Genomic DNA, 23,189 nt, shown 5'->3' with positions numbered 1-23,189 from the left:
ACAAGTAGATGGAGAGGCAGGCAGAGAGAGAGAGAGAGAGAGGGAAGCAGGCTCCCTGTTGAGCAGAGAGCCCGATGCGGGCCTCGATCCCAGGACCCTGAGATCATGACCTGAGCCGAAGACAGCGGCTTAACCCACTGAGCCACCCAGGCGCCCCAGTCTGCACTTTTTATAGGTTTACACCTAAAGTAAGATGATTTATAAAAGCTAAAGATAAGAGGTATGTAGAATGAGACATCAACAAAACAGAAACAAAAGCTAGCATGGAGCAATAAAAACTAATGAGCTATCAAGCCACACAAAGACATGGAGGAAATTTAAAAGCATGTTGCTAAGTGAAAGAAGCCAATCTGAAAAGGCTGCATTGTATATGACATTCTGGAAGAGGTCAAGCTGGAGACAGTAAGATCTGTGGTTGCACCGGGTTGAGGGGAGGAAAGAAGGATACATAAGTGGAACACAGAGGGTTTTTAGGGCACTGAAACTCTTCTGTATGACCCTATAATGAGGGATACATGTCATCATATTTGGTTAAATCCATAGAAGGTACACAAAGAGTAACCCTAATGTAAACGATAGATTTTAGTTAATAATGTATCAATTTGATTAATCAATTGTAACAAATCAAACCCCACAAAGATGGAAATAATGAGGAAAACTGTAGGAATTCTGTATTTTCTGATCTACTTTTCTGTAAATTTAAAACTTCTCTAAAAAAATAGTCTATTAATTTTTTTAAAGTTGGTAGTGTTCAGATCAAACAAAGCAAGTTCAATCAACACAAAAGCATAAAGAGAACAAAGATCAATTAGAATTGATAACAGGTATAGCTAATATATAACAGTCATTAAACATTATGAGTTGAAAAAACCACTAAAATATAAAACAAAATGTGATAGAAATACAAGCACAAATGCATAAAAACATAGGGCAGATTTTAGCATACTACCATTTTCCAAGATAGTTTAAATACACCAAAGGAGATACAGAGAATATATAGCCTGTGATCCAGTAGGGAACAGATGTTTTTGTATGAAAATGTGACTTTCACTTATCTGTTCCCCTAAGAACTTGATGAAGGTAACATGTCAACTAAGTTTAAGGTGTTATTGTTTATGGTAGAAATATCCCTTGCAGGGGAAATTGTATCTGGGCTAGGGGAGACCATAAATGAGCTGATTGGGACATCACAGCCTTAGACTTCTCTGAATGTGGTGACTTTTGTATCTGGGCATGTCTCTACAGGAACCCAGTTACAGAAGATTGGCTACTGGGGGCATGGGGCTTCTAAGCCAAGGTGATTCTTATACCTGCCCAATGTAAATCTCATTCCTTCACACTGAAATGTCATTGGGGAGACTGGCAATCTGTGTGGATTGTTTTAGGGACTCCTCCAAGAACTGCTCAATGCAAGAGGAACTCCTGACATTGCCTTGTGTCAAGCTTTGGTTTCTAGCTTACACATCTCTAAGTGAATGGTGCTAAAGGAGGCTGGTGAAGGTTTTGTGAGTCTGAATGTTTTGTGGAACCCAAGAAGACTTCCTGGTGAATATTGCAAGATGGTACACTCAATTCAGTTAATTTGTGGGCAGTTTAATAAAAGTATTATTTACACTGATGTCAGTGGGATATAGGGAAATTACAAAAGATCATTGAGTACACCAAGACAAGTTAACAACAAGGCAGTGAAAGGATAAGAACCTGGAAATAGAGCCATAGGCAGAAGGCTCACAGACAGGAACTGTGACTTCTCCTTGAGAGATTCAACCAGTTTTTCCTAATCTTGCAGGGAAGGAGCTAGAAGAAAAATAATTCTGACCTCACTTTCCTCCTTTCCTTTGTTTTCCTGTGGGGGGCTTCTTATGGCTGAACCCAAAGAACTTGAGTCAGGCAAAGATTTTTTAGATAGAGCATAAAAAAGCACAAATAGCAAAAGAAAATGAAAAACTGGACTTCATCAATATTAAAAGCATTTGTTTCTCAAAAGACACTTTCAACAAAATGAAAGGACAAGCTATGAACTGAGAGAAAATATTTTCAAAACATACTGTGTATAAGGGATTTGATTCAAACATATATAAAGAACACCTGCAAATCAAGAGTAAGATAAAAAATTTTTTTCAAAAGGCAGATTATATAGACACTTTCCCAAATATACAAATGGCCAGTAATCACACACTCAACACCATTAGTTATTGAGGAAATGCAAATTAAAACCACAATGATATGTCACTACTCACCTCTGGTATGGCTTAATGAAAAAGGTGAACACTATGAAGCATTAGTGAGGATATGGAACACCTTAAACACTCACACATTGCTTTTGGAAATGCAAAATGGTATAGCCATTTTGAAAATGTTTGACTATTTTTTATAAAGTTAAACATACTTACTGTATATGTCCCAGAAATTCAACTCCTGGGTATTTATCCAAGTGAAAGGAAAACAATGGCTATGCAAAGACCTGAATATTCACAGCAGCCGAATAATCAAAAAGTTGAGTGTTTCTAGCAGTTTTATTCATAATAGAAAGGAAGAAAGAAAGGGGAAAAAAAGAGAACTTGAAACAATCCAATGTCCATCAACTGGGCAATGAATAAACAAATTGTGGTACATCCACACAGAGAAATGCTCCTCAGCAGTATCAAAGAAGAGACTACTGATCGTGCAACAAGATGAATAAATCTCAAAAGCATCATGTCTTCAAGTAAAACTGGCAGTTACTACAAGATTGATAGTGTATGATCCTGTCCATATGACACACTATAAAAGGCAAAACTACAGAGACAGAAAATAGGGTCGTTGTTGTCAGGGGTTGGGGCTGGAGAGGAAGGGATCAACTTGCAGAGAGGTACAGGAGCATTTTTTTGGAGTGGTGGGAAGATTCTGCATTTTGACTGTGGTGGTAGTTACACAATTGTTTACAGCCAAAATTCCTCAAACTTTACACTGAAAAGTTGGGCTTATTTTGTGAAGAAAAAGAAGGAAGGAAGGAAGGAAGGGGAATGGAGGAAAAGTGGGAGGGAAGAAGGAAGGGAGGAAGGAAAGAAGGAAAGAAAAAAGAAAAAATTGGAGGCAAGTTCTCATTCTGCATCTCTCCTTGATATTTCTGACCTTGGCACCTCTTGTGAAGAATGAAAAGAACACCAAGTTTGATCAGATGAACTCCACACTTAGCTCACAGGTGAATCTCTTAGACTCTCAGAGGTGCAGTTTCCCCTTCTGAAAAATGAGATTAATAATAATTTACATCAGAGGGCTGTTGTAAGGATTCACTAGGATAACATGTGAAAGCAACTGGCAGAAACAGGTGCTCGAAATGTCCCACTTACATTAAAAAGATAAACCAGGAAGGGGACTGGTGGGGGACCAACATGTTCTCTGCCCGGGGCTTTATCTAGCTCATCGTGACCTTGGGTACAGCTCGTCCCTTTCCTCTGATGCTCCCAGAGAGTTAGGAGATGAGTTGCCTCCCCAGAAGGCAATCTAGTTCTGGGGGATCTATTTAATTGAATCATGTCCCCTGGGGCCCATCTGATTTATACCTTTGTTCTCCAGTCATTTTGGAACATTAGCTGGCAAAAATAATATGGCAAGTGCTTCTTCAATAGCCTTACCCCTCAGCTTTTGTTAAGACTGCATAAGAAGATAATTTCCCCTGTGAGGATGGTTTGCTTTGCCTTTCTCTCATCAGGAGCAGCCTGAGGATCAGGGTAAATGCCACAGAGATCTCAGCTGGCCTCACTTGGATATACAGCTCAGGCTTATTGTTGGGTAAGCACTAAGAGAGTCAATTAATTTAATGGCTTTTTATTATGAGTTCAGGTGCAGTTCAATTTACAAGTTTTCCTTTCAAAATCACTCAGCCATTAAAGCCCCATAATCTTGGGAGGTTTCGAAGACACTTAATTGATAAATGTTTTTTCTCTCCACACATTATCTCTCATGTTTATTCATGAAGAGTGAAGCAGTTTTTATAATTTGCACAAAGGTTTGGCATATCTGGCCAAACCTTTCTGCAGGGGAGAAAGGGTGATGCCATCTCCAAGGCCAATGAAGAGGGGGATTTGAGTTGGGAAGGCAGAGAACTCTACCTCAGGTTCCAATTCCCTTGCTTTGGCTAGCAAGATCCTGAAACCTGGGGCACTGAGGGGCTTACTTGGCACCCAGACAGGCAAATGTGTATTGGCTGGATGGCTAAATTGTGAACAGAGCAAGGTTTGTCCTTGGAAATTTCCATCCCTTCATTCCCTCTTTTTAGATCATAATCCCTGGGGGTGCCTGGGTGGCTCAATCAGTTAAGTATCTGCCTTTGGCTCAGGTCATGATCTCAGGGTCCTGGGACCTAGTCTTGTATTGGTCTCCCCACTTTCTAATGTGCTTCATCCACCCCTGCCCTTTGAAGAGTACACCAGGCTACAGACCCGTGTTTCTCACACTTGACTCCATAGAGGAGTAATCCGGAGATCTTTCAAATATCTGGCTGCCCAGGCTGTACCATCACATCAATTATATCAGAATCTTGGAGGGAGGGGTATAGGGGTATAGGGTATATATAAACAATTACTTTTTAAAGCCCCCAAAGTAATTTCAATGTGCAGCCAGGGTTGGGAACAGCTTCCTTGGACCAGTGCTTCTCCAGGTGTGGTTTGTGAGTCATGGACTCTCCTAGGGTAATTAGCGGAGAATGCAAACTCCCAGACCCACGACCTCTAAAGGCATTGAATCTGTAGTGGGATCTGGGAGATTTGTGTTTTAACAAGATCCCCAGGAGATTCCTAAGTGTCCCAAATGTCTAATGTCTAGTGTCTAATTTAATTTGAAGCTGGTTGAATTAAGTACCTAGCAACTATAAGTCTTTTAAGGGGGCTTCTAATCTTTTAGGAGAGTGTTTCTCAAACTTTAATGTGCACATGAATTAACTGGGAATCTTATTAAAATGCATATTCTGATTTAATAGGTCTGTGGCAAAGGCTAACCAGTGTCCAGGTCCTCCTGACCTGAGCACTACTCTTTGAGCAAGGAAGTTTGATTATTTAGGACTCATCATTGGGCCCTTGAGATAGCCAAGTCCAGGAATACCTGCCAAATTATCAACTTTTACATTATACTACACATGGCTTTATTTTTTAATTTAAATTCAATTGGCCAACAACATATAGTACATCATTAGTTTCAGATGTAGAGTTCAGGAATTCATCAGTTGTATACAACAGCCAGTGCTCATTACATCGTGAGCCCTCCTTAATGCCCATCACCCAATTGCCACCCCCCCACCCCAACAACCTTCATTTTATTTCCTAGCATTGAGAGTCTCTCATGGTTTGTCTCTCTCTTTGATGACTTCCCATTCAGTTTTCCCTCCCTTCTCCTATGATCCTCTGTACTGTTTGTGAAACCATCTAATTGTCTTTCTCTGATTGACTTATTTTGCTCAGCATAATACCCTCCAGTTCCATCCCATTGATGTAAATGGTAAGTATTCATCCTTTCTGATGGCTGCATAATATTCCATTGTATAAATATACCACATCTTCTTTATCTACTCATCTGTCGATGGACATTTAAGTTCTTTTCATAGTTTGGCTATTGTAGACATTGCTGCTGTAAACATACGGGTGCACATGCCCCTTCAGGTCACTACATTTGTATCTTCAGAGTAAATGCCCAGTAGTGCAATTGCTGGGTCAAAGGGTAGCTCTATTTTAAAATTCTTGAGGAACCTCCATACTCTTTTTCAGAGTGCCTGCACCAGCTTGCTTCCCACCGACAATGTAGTAGGGTTCCCCTTTATCCACATTCTGTCCAACATTTATTGTTTCCTGTCTTGTTAATTTTAGCCATTCTGACTGGTGTGAGGTGATAACTCATTATGATTTTGATTTGTATTTCTCTGATGCCGAGTGATGTGGAGCATTTTTTCATGTGTCTGTTGGCCATCTGGATGTCTTCTTTTGAGAAATACCTGCACATGTCTTCTGCCCATTTCTTGACTGGATTATTTTTTGGGGGTGTTGAGTTAGTAAGTTCTTTATAGATCTTGGATACTAGCCCTTTATCTAATATGTCATATCTTCTCCCACTCTGTTGGTTGCCTTTTAGTCTTATTGACTGTTTCCTTTGTTGTGCAAATTTTTTTTTATCTTGATGATGTCTCAATAGGTCGTTTTTGCTTTTATTTCCCTTGCCTTTGGAGCTGTATCTAGCAAGATGTTGTTGCAGCTGAGGTCAAAGAGGTTGCTGCCTGTGTGAGGATTTCTGTGTCACATTTAGGTTGTTCATCCATTTTAAATTTATCTTTGAGTATTACACATAGCTTTATAATTAAATATTTGCATGCATTCTAATCATCTAAATGCTCCTATTCCAAAAATGATGTATGATAGCTCTCTCTTTAAATGGAAATCCCCAATTTTGGCATACCAGTTAACAAAAATTATCGCCATTTTTTCAATCTGCCTGAGTTGTTAATGTGGAGATAGTAGGTATTGACTAAATTACCTGTTTTTGTGCTTGACAAAGGTGGGTATTAAATATATGCAGACTTCAGAAATGAGAAAACATTAACACAATTTTTTTTCCTTTTTGATTTTTTTGAGGGGTCACTCATGCACAAACTCAGTTGGTAAACTTTTCCAGAAACAGGGAGACACAACACTGAGTAAAGTGTAGTCTTTGACAGCTGCCTTTATCACTGGAATTTTATTAGGAAACTGTCAAAGTAACTAGATTTCACAAGAGGATCAGTCAATGCTAACTTGTCCTGAGCATCAGCTCTGGTTTTTGGATCATGAAGCTTGCAAGGACATGCTGGGCAAGATGTCAAGTTCACAGAGAGTGCTGCCAGCATTTAATCCAAGTGTATTGGGTCACTGGGGTAGACAGAGAACAAAAGTCCATCATATCTCAGCAGCTGCTGTGTGACAACAAGCAGAGTAACTGTAAAGAAGGTTGGAACAGAAACCATCCAAGGAAATGTCTGTCACGCATCAAGCATCTGTCCTAGTCGGGCTGGTGTACAACAGGCTGAGTCTATGTAGTTTTTATAATCAAGACCATGGTTCTGCTTCCAGAAACAGGCTAGATAGTGTGTGTCTGTGTAGGTGGATAAAATTGCTCAGTTGGCTGAGACTTTATTTTTTTTTTTAATGATTTTATTTATTTATTTGAGAGAGAGAGAGAGCATGAGAGGAGAGAGAGATCAGCGGGAGAAGCAGACTCCCTGCCAAGCAGGGAGTCCGATGTGGGACTTGATCCCAGGACTCCAGGATCATGACCTGAGCTGAAGGCAGTTGCTTAACCAACTGAGCCACCCAGGCGCCCCTTGGCTGAGACTTTAAAAGCTCAGCTAGTCCAACATATTGCATCAGACAGACTCAAATGTCATAACAGGAACCCCTTCCATTCTAAAATCTCGGTAGGTAAGTCTGTTTCGCCACATTTTCCCCACCTCTCTCTGGCATCTTTCCTGGTCAGGAAACACTTATTTATGTTTAAAACGAATCCATTTTTAAAACATTTATTACCTTTCTTATGTTTAATAATATTTAAAACGTTATTAAATATCTAGAAAAACCCTTGGCATTGTGGGAAATTTCAACATGTGTAAAGCATGGTTCCCGCCTTCACATTCGGTGGAGCTCAGTTCTTCTGCCGACTGTGGTAACCCTTCATCCAGAATTAATTTTCCCCTGAAAATTTCCCCATACTTTATTCATGAATTTATTATAGCATTTATCACATTCTGATTTTTTGTTATGTATCGCATGTGCATGTATATGTCCATTATCTCCTTGTTGGATCAACAGGGCTTCTATCAGCATAAAATGGAGAAGTTGGCATCAGCTCGAGGGTCTGTTTTGTCAAATAATTTGAAGGAACTTAAGGATCTATGTTTTTACTATCTGATGTTAGTAACTTTGACAGAGCAGAAATTGATAGGTATCTGTCAAGTTAAAATAAACATTCTGTGCACAAGAAGTAGATAAAGTCTTATACCCTGTGACCTTGTTTGCTGATGCAAACAAACAACCTAAATATCTATCTGTAAGCCCCTGACTAAATGCAGTTTGGGATACCTAGATAATAAAATACTGTACCCTACTGAAAGGATATGGGAGCAGGTCTACACATACCAATCTGGAACATTCACCAAGATACAGTGTTAAGTGAAAAAAGTGAGATGCAGAATGATGGGTATGGAATGCTAACATTTGTAATTAAAAAAAAAAAAGTGTGTGTGTATGTGTATTATATGCATAAAATATTTCTAGAAAGATACAAAAGGAATTAGTAGCAGTGGCTGCTGACCAGGAGGGCTCCTGGGGATGGGGCAGGGGGAGTGGTGGGTTGATAAACCACCTCTCAGGGGATAAGGAAAAAAACCCTATGTGTAGAGTTTGATCACAGCTATGGTGTAAATACCTCCAATGTGGCCAAGTGCAAGTTCACAGTGACTTAACAATGGACTCACAGTGATGTGATATGAGGTGGCTTCAAAGCCTATCTCTACACAAAGGTGGGAAGGTGGCCTAGTCCCTGTAGCCCCTTTGGTACAATTTGAATTTCTGATGCCATACTTGGATTGACTATTTAAAATATAACAAACTTCTAAATTTAGAAAAATCATCATGATTAGATTGCTATATTCCATTAGCCTTCTCTTCTCCAAGAGTCAGTTTTCTTTCCTTGAGAGTACCTGTTGGTGCTCTCCCGTACTGATCAGGTGATGTATCAGTGCAGTCTTGCACAAAAAGGAACATTTAAGATTTGTAGCCTCTTGGTCGGTAGAAAAGGCAATTACCTCCTACGTGTGGAAGCTGCAGGAATGTTCAGGCTAGGAAAGAGACACTTCCAGAAAGAAGCTGCTGGTGAAGCTGGGACTCATGGCGGGATCACAAAAACCCAGCGTCCTAACAGCCGTGTGGGTGTGGATCCTCTACTGGTGAGGAGGTAACCAAACAGATGCTTCTCCATCACAGCAGCCCACCTCAGAGAATGCCGGCAGGTGCGAAATTCCTCAGCATCCGCCCCGATGCTCCTCCCTCACCATGCCCCGCCCAGCCAGGCTGGAGAGTGGACATCAGTTCCTGCCAGCCAAAAGGATTCCTTCTGCAATCTCTCTAGAAGCCATCTTGCACCAATCCCCACATCTGGTTTTTGTTCATGACTGGGCTCAATGTGTCTAATCCAGCTTACTCTTTGGTTTTTCTTTAGACTGTTTTCTCCGTTACAAGCTCGCCCTGCCGTTCTATCACTCAACACACCTGAGAATTTATTGAACCTGGTCAGCCGAGCACAGTGCTGGTCTTACTTAGAAGGGTATTTCTAAAACCTTGCCCAATGCCTACCACATATTAGATGTTCAGTGTGTGTTGGCTGAATGATGTAATTAATAAGTCATGCTACGTTCTAATGGAACTTTCAAAAGGAAACATCCAGAGACATCTCATAAAGGGAACATTTTATTTGGAGAGATCTTGAGCATTATTTTATCTTCATTTCCCGTTAAGGCAGTAACAGTCTTCCTGGAGGCAGGTGGGGGAGAATGATCTGAGGCTACATTAAGTTCAGTCTAAGATGACGCCAACCACTTTGTATTCAGATGCAGCAGAAATACAGATTACGGGCTAGGAGAGGCCACAGATTGGCTTCTCGAACGTGCTGCGGAGGAACAGATCCAGGGCGAGGCATTTCAATTGCTTTGCAAAATGGCTAAGTTCCATTACATGCCATTCCTGAAGAGGATACCTCGTGGATGAGCCCTTTTACCGGGACGGAGGGAGTCTAGTGTTGGTTCACAGTGCTCTGTCGCTTCCTAGCCTTCGGTAGGTTTTCACGGAAATTGTATCATCTATTAGGGCGGTTCAGATTCACACTGCTCCTCTGGTTTTGTTTCAAAATTCTTTAAATGTCATATGGATATGACTGTGTATTGTGGGGAGGGATAAGGGGTGGGATGGGGGCGCGCTTTTCATTGGCACATATTGCCCCCTTGAGCTTGCGGGGGTGGCAAAAAGCTTCTATACTACCAAAAAAGTAAACATTGATAATATGGCCTTGCAGCACTCAGATGTACTAAGATCTAACAGCAAATGAAAGCAGAGCCGAATTGCTTCCAGTCACCAGATAAGTTAGCCAGACCACAACAAGGAGAACAGGCAGGGCTAAATGCATGGAGAGCCAGCACCCGGAAGGCTGGATGCTTTGCTGCAGCTCCACACTGTCCCCTGGTGGTACAATGCTCAATTACACCCTCCTTGGATGTAAGCTGCCCAGTTAAGAATCTGAGGACATCGTATGCAAGATGTTAGACCAGGTCTCAACCCAAATCCTAGAGTTAAAAAACAGAGGCTTCCTGTTGGCCAATAAAACCACAACTGATGACATTTGGGACACTAGTTCTGAGGAGAGGCTCTGATGATATCCTACTTCTGCAAATCACCAGACTGTTGGGACCCCAACAGCCTGACTGATCTGTTAGATGCTCCAAAGGGCCCAGATACAAGAATGGGCAGCAGAGGTGGGCCACAGAAGAAGGCACAGTTCTGAGAGCATGTAGAGCAGAGCTACGGGAGGCAGAGTATAGGGGACGGGGAACAGAAGGAGAGGCTTGTAACAGATCAAATGCTGGCTGCCAGAAATAGGCTTTAGGACTGGTTGGATGATTTCCCCTCTCCTGGCTCTCACCTTGAACAAAAAAGGCAGCCAAATTAAGCCAGTTTGAAATATTATTAATAACAGTGCAGCTTCTATACTTGACTAATGGCAAAAGCAGGAAGGGTGCCTGGAAGATAAGTTTTTTTCTTCTCTAGATTTTCAAGGCAGCAATAAATTCAACAATAAAAAAGATTTGTAAGAGATTGGATTTTGTTTTTTTGTTTGCAAAGAATGAAGCATTTTTGTTAAATACAGGAGAAGTAACCTGGCTGAACAAACATACACTTTCTGGAATCCTGGATAACGTCACCAAGTTGAACACTTTGGAATGGCTTTGACTCGTCCCCATGCTTCCTGTAGGTACCCCATGTTGAGCAATCAGGAAAGTGCATGTGGCCTCCCCACTGGGATCTACACTCTCTTCATTCCTTTCCCCATGAGGCAAGCAAACACCGTCATGACCATTTTGGGGTTCACTTCGACCAGATCTTCTGGAAGAGCATACACTCTGGCGCCAATTTTTCGGGCCATAGAGATGGCATATCTAAAAGGGAGGAAAGAGGAAGAATGAGGGGAGCCTGAGCAACACATGTGAAGGGGACCCCTCAGGACCGTACTCATTGTCATCCCACATATGACATACCACGTACCACACACCACATACTATATCCCAGATCCTCTGCAGAACTCATTCTTGGGATACTTGGAGTCCATCATGGCGTCCTCCCATTTTCGTGAGCAAATCTTGGCCCAACAAAGCTTCTGACTCTTATCAGACTTGCTGTCTAGACTCAAGATGATTACAAATGTATTATCTGTCCTTAGACACCCCCTGAGCTCTTGCCACTTTTGATGCCTTCACCATGAGTATTCTCTTGGGCTGCAGAGCGGCAGAAAATATCATAGAACTGAACAAGAATGTGCGCTGGGAAAGGTTGGCAGACTCCATTTCCCCTGCAGAAATATTTTTACAAGGAAGTAAAATGGGGAGATGCATCGGTCATACTTCAACCTCACAAATCAGTTTTATTCCTTGTTCCATTCCAGTCTTTGCCCACATAGGCATGTATTTATTTACGTTACTATAATACTAGTATAGCCAGAGTTTTATATTACACATTTTCCACATAAGATTATTATAGCTCCATTGGAACATTTTGCTCACTTTTTAATTATAGGAAGATAATTTTTATGAGTTGTAATCTATTTTCAAATAAGCCCACACTGCTACCTGGCAATTCTTTTATTCACCTCATTCATTATCTAGCAACCTCTTATAAGGACTACTCTAGAGATTCCCCATTCTATCTAAGGCCCCATTATTCTCTCTGCTCTGTAAACTAACTTTATTCTTTCTCTACTGATCATATTAAATGAAAAGCATCAAGCAGGCATAGTCCCCATTCTTTCTCCTTAACCATTTCTCAATCACTTCCTCTATATTGATTATTAATGAAACAAAAATGTACTTTCCTATTATTAAATATAGAGGGAAGTTGTTGAAAAATTAGAAACAAGAGCTTCAAGAAAATCATGCAAACCTTGCCATCAAAACAGAACCATTTTTAGCATTCTGTATAATCCCTTTTACCCATTTTTCTTTTTCTTTTTTTTTTTTCATTTTATAAGCACTTGGTTTTATTGCACAGAAGCAATTGAAAGTGGACTTCAGTGGAAAAGTGCGCCCTGGCATGATTCAGTGGCCAGTGCCCAGCCCCACCCCTTTTACCCATTTTTCAAAGGAATTTTGGATCATGCCTATAGAGACGAGTGCTTGGGGGGGGCAGGGAGCTCTGATATCAGACTTTGGACCTCAGCTGAACTACTTTAGTAACTATAAGACTTTGGGCTCTGTAAACTAACTTAAGAATTTCAAGTTCTTTAAACCTAATCACATTCTCCTTGAACAACTAGGCCCACGTTTTTTTATTTTGTTTTAATTTCTAGGTTTTCATATGTATTCTTTCCTCTACCTGCAGTATTCTTTCTCCCTCCTTCACCTGTCTACCCCTACCCTCCTTCTTATTGTTCTTTCAATGCATCTCATCTTAGATGTTACTTGCTCTGATGATCTTCGTTTCCCTTCCTGTCTCTTCCATAGCACCCTGTGTCCCTCGTCTATCCCATCCTTCTGTTGTAGTTACCATTAATAACTCCAGCATACAAGGAACACAGGCCTCTGAATTTCCCAAATTAGGAACAGAAAGAATACCGTTGAGATTTTTTATATATATATATGGGGCTGCTGGGCACTATTCAACTTGTTAATTCTGGAACTTTCTGATGGATTGAATTGTGTCCCCCCCCCCCAAAAAAAAGATATATGGAAGCCCTATCCTTCTAGTAACTCAGATTATGGCCTTCTTTGGAAAGAAAGTTATTTCAGGTGTAATTAGTTAAGATGAGGCCATGCTGGAGTGGGGTGGGGCCCTCATCCAATATGACTAGTGCCTGAAGAGACCCAGACATACACACAGAAGGGAGACAGCCATGTAAAGTCACAGACACATAGGGGAGGTCATGTGAAGACAGAGGCAGAGACTAGAGTGATCTATCTATAAGCCAAGGACTGCGGGCCATCAGCAGAAGCCAGGAGAGAGGCAAGGGAGAGATTCTTCCTCACAGCCATAGAAGCCACCGCCCTGCCAACTTCTCAATCTCACGCTAACAGCCTCCACGACTATGAGAGAAGACATTTCTGTTGCTTTAAGTTGCCCCGGTTGTGGTATTTGGTTATGACAACCCTAGGAAATAATACAACCGGCTCTGAGAAAGGCACCACTCTGAGGTATGGGTCAGCAAAATTTCCATTAAAAAAAAAATAGGTAGCCAATATTTTAGGTTTTGTGGGCTTTGTCACAGCTACTCAACTCTGCCCTTCTAGCAGGGAAGCAGCTAGAGAACATATGTAAATGAAGAGGCATGGCTATGCCAATAAAACTTTATTTATAAAAGCAGACAACCATCCAATTTTGGCTCACAGACTATAGTCTGCTGCCCCTCACTCTATACGGTAAAGCCCCCCTCAAGCAGCTGCTCCCCAGCTGGTAAAGACTCTGGTCTTGAACCCCAGTCCTGCTCGGTCGTATCTACGGATAGTCACAAATGGGGTGTGTTTATATTTGGGCCTGGCACGTACTTTATTTAGGAAGTCTCTGATCGATTGCAATTAGGAAGTGGGTTTTATGAAACTAGAGGCTTGCTTACCAATTGGAAGAATATTCTTGTTGTCCTTTATCTTGCTCCCATTCTAACACTAGGAGTCTTAAACTGCTATTGTACAATATCTAAAGTAATGATGATGGGACACAGTAAGTAATGAGAAGAAAAAGCAAATAGTGCAATAAACTGCCCAAAAGGCACAAACAATAAATAGACTTTATAGCTATCATTGCCAGTTGGGTCCTCCCCTCCCCCGCTTCGGGTTTATTAACGTACTTGGCATTGTTGAGTTTCTCTTCATCATTCAGGTTTTCCGTCTTCAGAAGGTCATAGTTGATGGAACCTGGTTGAATGGCATCAATGAGATCCAGAACAGGCAGACTTGTGCTAATCTTTGGGTCCTGCACAGAGAGAAAGAGTTGGTTTCATCAGTATGTCCCCAACTTACTTGTGTTCCGCTCAAGGGAAGTGGGTGGTTCTCTCCTCTTAAACACAAAAGATACACAGCCTGGTTTGGGAAATGCCACAGCGTTCCACATGGGCTTTCAAGTCAACTGTCCTTTCTGTAGGTAGGGGTGTCACCGACTTCCCAGTGCCTCTGGAAGTGGAAGAAACCCATTGTCTGCCAACAGGCAGGGAGTCGTTCTCATGCAGTGAATGGAAGGGATTTTGCAGGCCATCCCGGAGCTGACTGGCAGGGATCGTGACGAGGACCCAGCTGGACAGGAGTTTTGGCAGATGCTCCCTTCTTGGAGACCTCAGCGAAAGAACAGAGTCCGTAGGTCCAAGGAGGGGGTTCCAGCAGATGCGTGAGTAAATGCAACAATAGTAACTAGCACCTGCTGGGGCCTCCCAGCTTGCCCAGAACTTCTTGTAGGTTGCCTTTAGGTTGCCTCACTTGTCACCACCAGCCTCAGGTCTAGGCATCAATGCACAGTGAATAAAGGGAGTTTCCGAGGTTCAGTGACTTACTGGTAAGCGGCAGAGCTGCATTTGAACCCAGACACTCTGACTTAAGATCCCAGGCTCTTTCTTTGGCATTGTAAGCATTTTTATGTTCACACCCAGAGCTGTGAGGGCGCCCATGTGCTCTCCCCTCCCCCGGGCACCTGTGAGTGCACGCATGGAGAGGCAACGGCATGTGGCCCTCTAACCAGAGTCAAATCCATACACCACACACCTTGAGGGTCCAAATCAGAATGCATTCTCAGCAAGGAACAAGCTACAGCACGCCTGCAAGGTGCTAGGTCTCTAGCATCGGTCCTCTGGAGAAGAGGAATGATATTTTAAAAAATATAGTGGGTCCATTTTTATTTACTCCTCGGTAACATGAGGACTCTTACAAAATAAAATCGATACGTAATCATAATCCAATTTCCAACATTAGCCTGTTTCTGTCTCTTTTGAAGAGCCACGAGGGAAACCAAATGGAGGGATCTGAGTTTGGCCTCCTTTCCTCCTTTTCGCCCACAGTCTTGTCCAAGCGCTGACAGGCGGAGCTGGCTGGCAACTGGCAGCACTCATAGATGAGGAGGGAACCAGGGCTTGTTCCAAAATGGCTACTCAAGAGTGAACTGTGTTCACTATTTTCTTTCTAGGATTTCACTTAAAAGGAATGTGGCTAAGTTGATGTTTTTCTTTTGTGTGTGTGTGTGTGTGTGCGCGCGTGTGTTTAATCAATTCTATAATGACTTTGTGAGAAGACAGGAAAAAATGAGCCCCGAGTGACACAAGGAGTAAAAGAGCTGTCAGACCTTCTCAAGAGTGAGTCCCCACGAGAACCCCGCCGAAGCCACAGGGCGACCTCATGGGCAGCAGTGACAGCTGTTTTGTGGAGAGGCTGTGCGCCCCTGGGCTATCAGCCCGATGGCTGCACAGTAATGGTTCAGTGGCCTATGGCTGCATGCTGCTCTGGAGCCTCACCTCGCAGGTAAAGGCGCTTTCTGCTCACTGATGGATCACCTCCTACAATTAGTAGCTGTACCCTCAGCCACTGCAGCTCCAGTGTCCTCGCCTCTAAAGTGAGGTAAACACTAAAGCTGCCTTCACAACATCTGAGAGATAGCACGAGGCATGACAAGCAAGGAGCCCCTGTTGCTCAGGGCCCGTTCCCTATTGTGAGTGTTCCCAGATTTGGCCCTTTGTCTGCTTTTATAAATAAAGTTTTATTGGAACACAACCATGCCCATTCATTTATATATTTTCTACAGCTGCTTCCTTGCCATAACAGTAGAGTCCAGTCTCTATGACAAAGCCTGCCCTTCCAAATCTTTTTTTTTTTTTTGGAAGAACTTGCTTAAGCCTCTCACCAGCCTCTGTTCTTGTATCTGCTCAGCTCTCCAGACTGAAGGGTTAGCTGGAGGAGAGACAAAGGTGGCCATTATCTGTGATGAGCTCACAGGGAGGATGTTCCTGGTGCAGCACAACTCAGAAATACTGTCTACTCTTTCTGGTGGGGTGAAATTTTCATTTTTTTTCTTGATTTTTTTCTTGATTTTGAAGCAGAAGGCTGTATCATGACAAACTGCCTCAGCAATCATGTTAATACAAATTCTGAAAGGGTCTCTTCCCCTAATTCCTGACCTTTAAACCAAAAAACAAAAACAAAAACAAAAACAAACCCTAGTTAAGACAGTGCAGACATTATGAATCTAGTGTGCAAGTCCCTGGAGGAAGGATCCAGCTAATGTATGAAAGATGAGTTAAGAAATTTAATAAAGTATAATGCTGTTTTTAATAAAAATGGGATTTGGATACATATACACAACTGCTTTTCCCTTAAAAACACCACATGGGAGAACTTTCAGCATTTTCATATTCCACCATCATTAGGATAATAATCTGAATCATGAAGCTGTGTGCATTTAAACAATATTATTGTATTTTATGTTACTTTGGAAGAAAAATGCCTAAAACAAAGTGTTTAAAATGATGGGTTTTTTAAATTAATTATTACATGGGCACTTGGGTGGCTCAGTTGGTTGAGCGACTGCCTTCGGCTAAGGTCCACCTTCGGCTAAGGTCACGATCCCAAAGTCTCGGGATCAAGTCTTACATCAGACTCGCAGCTCCACGGGGAGTCTGCTTCTCCCTCTGACCTTCGCCCCTCTCATGCTCTCTCTCACTGTCTCTCTCTCAAATAAATAAATAAAATCTTTTTAAAAATTATTAAAAAATAAAATTAATTATTACAGGAGAAAGTGACAAGAAATTTGTCAATGAAATAGCCTGTGACCACCAAAACAATAATGGGTCATTCAAGCAAAATCAAAATTGGAGGGAAAGCCTCTGACACCTCACACTGAAGGTCACTTTAAAATAGAGGGAAAACAATAAAGAGAAGCACATAGCTCAGATGGCCGTGAGCAAGAGACCTAAGACTTTTACCTTGAAACTAGAGATGGATGAACTTTTCGCCGCTTCCTTCAATGTTTCATTCACCCAGTTGACAATAATGTCATCATTGACCTTCTGCCCACCTCCAATTTCTTCAAGAATATTCAGCGTGTACCTGAACAAAATCAAGAATGATTTCTAGAGAAAACTCGCTAAGGAATTCAATAACACAGAAAGCAGCCAGGGTAGAAATGTTCTTTTCTTCCTAGGTACGCCTCAGAAGATAGCCTGGACACCATTATCTTTACAGGAAAAATGAAGTAAAATAAAAACATTATTTCCTTTTAGAATATAATTTAAAATGTAGCTTTGTGGTTATTATCCTGAGATGCAGAATACCTCCTTCTAAGCACTGTCATTGCTCTGGATAGGAAGGGAAAACAGAAGAGAGGGAAAGGAAAGCAAAGCAAAGGATTCAAACCAGTGACACTTTTCTTAAAGGGACCATGAGGGCACCTGGGTGGCTCAGTGGGTTAAGCCTCTGCCTTTGGCTCAGGTCATGATCTCAGGGTCCTGGGATTGAGCCCCACATCGGGCTCTCTGCTTGGCAGGGAGCCTGCTTTCCCCTCTCTCTCTGCCTGCCTTTCTGCCTACTTGTGATCTCTGTCAAATAAATAAATAAAATCTTTAAAAAAAAAAAAAGGGGAACCATGAAAATGGAGGGACAAGTCAATGTTAGAAAAACCCAAGGGGCCAGCATAATGAAGGAAAAATATTAAAGAGTTTCCTTCTTATACCATACAAGTAGAAATATTAGGAACACACAGACCACAGTTAATCTTTAGTCTGAGCATAAGAATCACCTTAGATGTTACGAGAATTGGGTTTTTCGGGAAAAGCTTTAAAAGACACTTCAAGCTCTGGTAAGTGAAAGAGTAGAGTGGTAGGTGCAATAAACAGAACGACTTTCTCCCAGGGAAAGCAAGGAGAGAGTCAAGATGAGAAATGCTCAGTCTGGGCCCAGACACGAGACCAAAGGTTAAGGAATTAACGGATTTGAACGGGATAAGGCTCAGGCAGATTTTCCAAATAATCGTATCCTGGAAAAAGGCCCTAGTTTTGATTGGTTCATAGAGATGATATTTTATGGCATCACTGGCTTCCTGTTTCCTGATAGTTTCCTGATAGCATGGGTATTGAGTTATGAGTGTTTACCATAACAATGAAGCATTTCCGCATGGGGAGCGTGGTAAGAAAAAGGCAGGTGAGCGCAAGTTTCATCCATCCTGTCTACATACCACCTCGTGGGGCAAAATGGAGTTTGATCTGCTAGAGGCTCCTCTTGTCTCAGAGGTGAATTCTCACTTTCCTTTGTCAGGACGCCCATACTGCTTTGTTGACAGGTAGGGTCCAAGGGCATAAAGATTATTTTGAATTAAAAGCAATCAAAACACAGCAGATTTAGGAAAAGCTCTTTACTTCCCTCCAGATCTGCTGAAAAGAATTTGGAAGAAAGACCTGGTCCAGGAAGAGAGTTATCAACATAGAAAATTGCATGATACTATGAACAAGGTATGGCAGATAGGGAGGAACCTAGCAAGGCCTGTTTGATCGAAGTCCTCTATATCTCCATGTTTCGAGTGGCCCACCAAACATCCATTTACCAAACATTTAGTCTTTTCATCTTCCTGAATTGCATTCCTTTCCTTTGAAGTCCCAGATCCCTACCCCTTCTCCTTAGTTCAGAATGCTATACAACTTCATTTGGCCTGCCCATCTTTGGAATTTCCAAGTCTGTGTGGATTTCCATTCATACAAAATTAAATTTGATTTTCTCCTATTAAATTGTCTCAGGCCAATTTGATTTTTATTCTGGAAAGAAGGACCTGAAAGGCAGAGGAAATTCTTCCTCCCTGACAATACTCCCAAGTGGACAGAAGCTAGGGAAGAAACCGGTACAGACGGGCTCACCTCGATACAAAAGTCTATCGGTGCCAACAAAAAGGCACCGAGCAACAGGGAAACTGAGAGACATACAGAAAATCATGGAGACAGCTGGCTGCATTTGGGGGTCTGAGAACGGCCCCTCACGGTGGCAACAGATTTCTGGGGAGTACACAATTGCCCTTCCCCCACCTCAAGGGAGGTGCGACAGTTTAAACGGAATCCTATCCCCACCTCTAAGCACAATGGTAAAAACAAAAGGAAGAAAGGATAGAATGACACTGGAATCTCAACTCTGGACAGTCCAGGGAGCACTCGCCGTAGATTCAAAATTTTAAACACAAATCAATTTGGCCCATGTCTACCTAGGATTTTCCTTGTGAGATAATTGCTCCATACCATCAAACGTGTTTTGGGGCAACAGTGCTTTTATTAACCTCCAGAGAGGATCCCAGCATAGCATCCCTGGTGCTTGCACACTGCGGTTGTGCTGAGAAGCCGGCTGTCACAGGGAAAGGGTGTCGCGAGCCCAGCTTCAGCTGGTGCCTGATTCAACAAAAGAGGATGGATGGGGAGTGCACACGTGCCGCCGCCGCAGGAGGGGCTGCGATTGTTAACTTGCTTGCCTTCCTGCCTTCCAGGGCTTGTTTGATTTATTTAACATTTGACCCAGAGGGACAAACTGTGCTGTTTTGTTTTACAAGGACCTATCCCAAATTCACCGTCCACAGCCTGTTAGATCTGCGGTGAATTCCTCATCTGCCTGCATCTTTGTTCATTCTCTGGAGTCTGACACAGCTGGCTGCTGGCAGCTTCCTTGCTTCCAGCTTTTGTCTCCAAATTTATACAGATGCTATTTGCCAGCTTTCTAATCTGAAAACGATTTCCAGGCTCCTGAAGGGGAAAGGGAGGTTTAAGCACACGTCTTTCATTTGTTCTTAGAGGGGGAAATGACATGCCATTTATTGTCCAGATAAATGATCAAATTAGCACATCTGTGCAATCCAATGAAATAAATTCCAGCTAGAACTAGCTCTAAATTTAATAGATTTGTTAATGTGTGGAACACAGAGAAAAAAAAGGTCCCCTCTGGTGGCATTTCCATAATTATCAGTCATTCCATCACCTTCAACAGTAATATATTTCTCTGTCCACTTTCTTATATGTACCATTCTTGAGTAAGCACTCATGAGAAATGTGACTTATTAGCCAGCTGGGGACAGCAGCTGCAGTCTAGACTTTATGGTATATACACCAGCCATCGAGTACAACATCAGGCCCTGTTTCTATAAGATAAATGGAACAAAGATGATATTACAAGGTGATTTTCAGGTATTAGTAAATTCAAAGCGGCATAGAGTTGGCTGGAGGTTTTTTTTTTTTTTTTAATCGTTAAAAGAGAAAACATAAAAGCTTACATCATATTCAAACCCAAAAGTCAACTTAACCATTGCAACTAAAAAGATTTGTTTGTTTTTTAAAGAAATCAGTAGCCAAGTCAGCCTATTAAGAATTAAACACACACATGAAAGACAAGAGAGAAGAGGTCACACATGTTTCTGAAAATACCCTGGTACAGCTGCTCTTAGGGACGTTCAGGGACATTCTAGATGATTCTAGATTGAGCTGAGGTTTCTTTAGCATTGGAGTTTTCTGTGCCAGAAGAGCCTTGTGAATCTGCCTTTAAACTTAAAGGAGACCCCGGTTTAGAGGTGGGTAGTAGAGCGCTATACTTGGTAAAGCCAGTGTGAATCAGGTAGCAAACTCCATTATGATCACTTCTGATTACATCCCATCACCTGGAAACACTGACATACTTACTTTGAAGGCCATTGTGAATATCAGGGCCTAGAGACAGTGGGTTAGGATTAAAGCTAGTGCCTAGAGACACTACACGCCTTGTCTTTGCCACTCAATCATGAGACATCATGTAATGTGACATGTGGTTTCTGGAACTTCCTTCCAGGTAGTAAGTGAATTAAGTCATAGTAACATAGGTTCTAATAAAGGGATGTAAGATTTCTGCCTGGTCAAGGCCACCAGGATAGGGGGAAAGAGTGAAGCATTTAAAAGTAAACTATTTTATTTTATTTATTTATTTTTTTAAAGATTTTATTTATTTGTCAGAGAGAGAGGAGAGCGAGTGAGCACAGGCAGACAGAATGGCAGGCAGAGGCAGAGGGAGAAGCAGGCTCCCCGCCAAGCAAGGAGCCCGATGTGGGACTCGATCCCAGGATGCTGGGATCATGACCTGAGCCAAAGGCAGCTGCTTAACCAACTGAGCCACCCAGGCGTCCCAAAAGTAAACTATTTTACACTTAAAAGTTTGTTATCTTAAATTCTTCCCAAGCTCATGCTTTTGCACCAAAAATCATTTACTTTTCTTATATTTTCTATTTATATATTACATTCTACCTTGTTCAAATAACATTGCCACATGGTTCTCACATTAGTCAAATCCGTATTCAACTCTACAAGGTAACTAAAATTATCTCGTGAAGAACTAGCAGGAAATTCTGCTTCTAGCCATGGTGCAGTAATAGGGACCAGCCTTTCTCTTCTGCCTAAAGCACCCAAACACAATGAAGAACATATGAAGCAGTGGTGCTCAGAGACACTGGACAAAGTAAGCATAAAACAGTGGTCCCTGAAAGAAGGAAGGCAAGCCTGCTAGGCCCTAAGATTATCCCAGCTTATTGTGTGAAAAGTTTCCAGGCTGCAGTGCAGAGAGAAGGAGAACCCAAACAGAGCAGAGCAGTCCCCCTGAGTTGAGAGGACAGGACTGAGAACTCAAGGAAACCAAGGAGCCTGAAATTTGTGGGGCAGAATACCAGAGAGGAAAGAGCTGCCTGGAGAGGAAAGAGTCATCTAGAAAGAATGCTCTGGACATCTTCAGAGGGTTTGCCATAAGTCTTTAGCTGAGTATTACTCAGTGCACGTGTGTGAGCAAAGTACTAGAGACTAGAACAAGAACAGTCAGAAACGAATGGACAGAATGATTCTAAGAAAGCACACAGCACTGGGAATAATTTGGTTCCCACCAGTCAGAGTGGAAAAACCTCATGATACCTAGAGCATCAAGTTCAGTACTCAGCGGAGATTATCTCAGTACAGAGAGACAAAACTAGCTCAAGCCTAATTAAACTCTTAATAAGCCCCAAAAGGAGCAGACTGTGTTTAAGTATCTTAACTGCATCCCAGGAAAAAATTTGAGAATATTTAAAGGAATAGAGAAATATCAGCATACAGCAAGGTGAAATTCACAATGCCTCACATACAATACAAAAGAAGTGGCACAAAGAACTGGCAAAATATAACCCATAGTGAGGATAAAAGTCAATAATAAGAATATATAATATAATATATATATAAAAGAATATATAATATAATAATAAGAAACAGACCAAGAAATAACAGCGACTATAATTATGTTCAGTGTGTTCAAGCAGGTGGAGGAAAGAGACACTGGAGAGGCTGAAAAGACCCAACTCAAATTTTTATGCATGAAAACTATAATCTCTGAGATAAAAAATATAGATACATTGGATGGGGTGAATGTAAGATTAGACAATCCAGAAGAAGAGATTAGTGACCTTGAAGACAAAGCAATAGAAATTATCCCAAATGAAACACAGAGAGGAAAAATGAGAGAGGGGAAAACTGAATAGTGTCAATGAACCTAGGACAACTTCAAAATGACCAAATAGGTGTGTAGTGCATACCTGGAGTCCCTCCAAAACAAACTGGGGTGGGTGGTATAGGGAATATATTTGAGGAAAAAAAGACCACATGTTTTCCACATTTGATGAACACTACAAACCCGCAGATTCAGATGTTCAACAAATCTCAAGCATGAGAAAGACCAAAGCTCATTATAATCCACTTGCTTAAAAACATTGATAAACAGAAAATCTGAAAATAAGCCAGAGAAAAAAGACATTATATACCAAGGAATGAAGTTAAGAATAACAGCAGATTTATTATTGGAAACAATGACTTTTTCAGACATCTGGAAGCTGAAATGCTTCCTCCCCAGCAGATCTACACTGTTAGAAATATTTCAGATAGAAGGCAAATGGTATCAGATG

The 23,189-nt window shown here is 41.7% G+C and overlaps 1 protein-coding gene across 4 annotated transcripts in view; it reads right to left on the bottom strand.

The window, feature by feature from the left end:
• Positions 1-9,451: 9,451 nt before the first annotated feature.
• Positions 9,452-23,189, bottom strand: part of LCP1 (lymphocyte cytosolic protein 1) — a 119,208-nt gene continuing 105,470 nt past the window's right edge. For all 4 annotated transcript variants that reach the window (XM_047723464.1, XM_047723465.1, XM_047723466.1 and 1 more), the window contains 3 exons: positions 17,209-17,332; positions 14,098-14,222; positions 9,452-11,203 (listed from right to left, as the gene is read on the bottom strand). In XM_047723464.1, the coding sequence (XP_047579420.1) occupies positions 11,071-11,203; positions 14,098-14,222; positions 17,209-17,332 (382 nt within the window). In that variant the 3' untranslated portion in view covers positions 9,452-11,070. The remainder of the gene's footprint in view (positions 11,204-14,097; positions 14,223-17,208; positions 17,333-23,189) is intronic.

Source organism: Lutra lutra, chromosome 3 (assembly GCF_902655055.1).
Source record: "Lutra lutra chromosome 3, mLutLut1.2, whole genome shotgun sequence".
NCBI classification, from domain to species: Eukaryota; Metazoa; Chordata; class Mammalia; order Carnivora; family Mustelidae; genus Lutra; species Lutra lutra.
The sequence above is the reverse complement of the archived record's forward strand: the minus strand, read 5'-3'. Positions and strand labels throughout refer to the sequence as shown.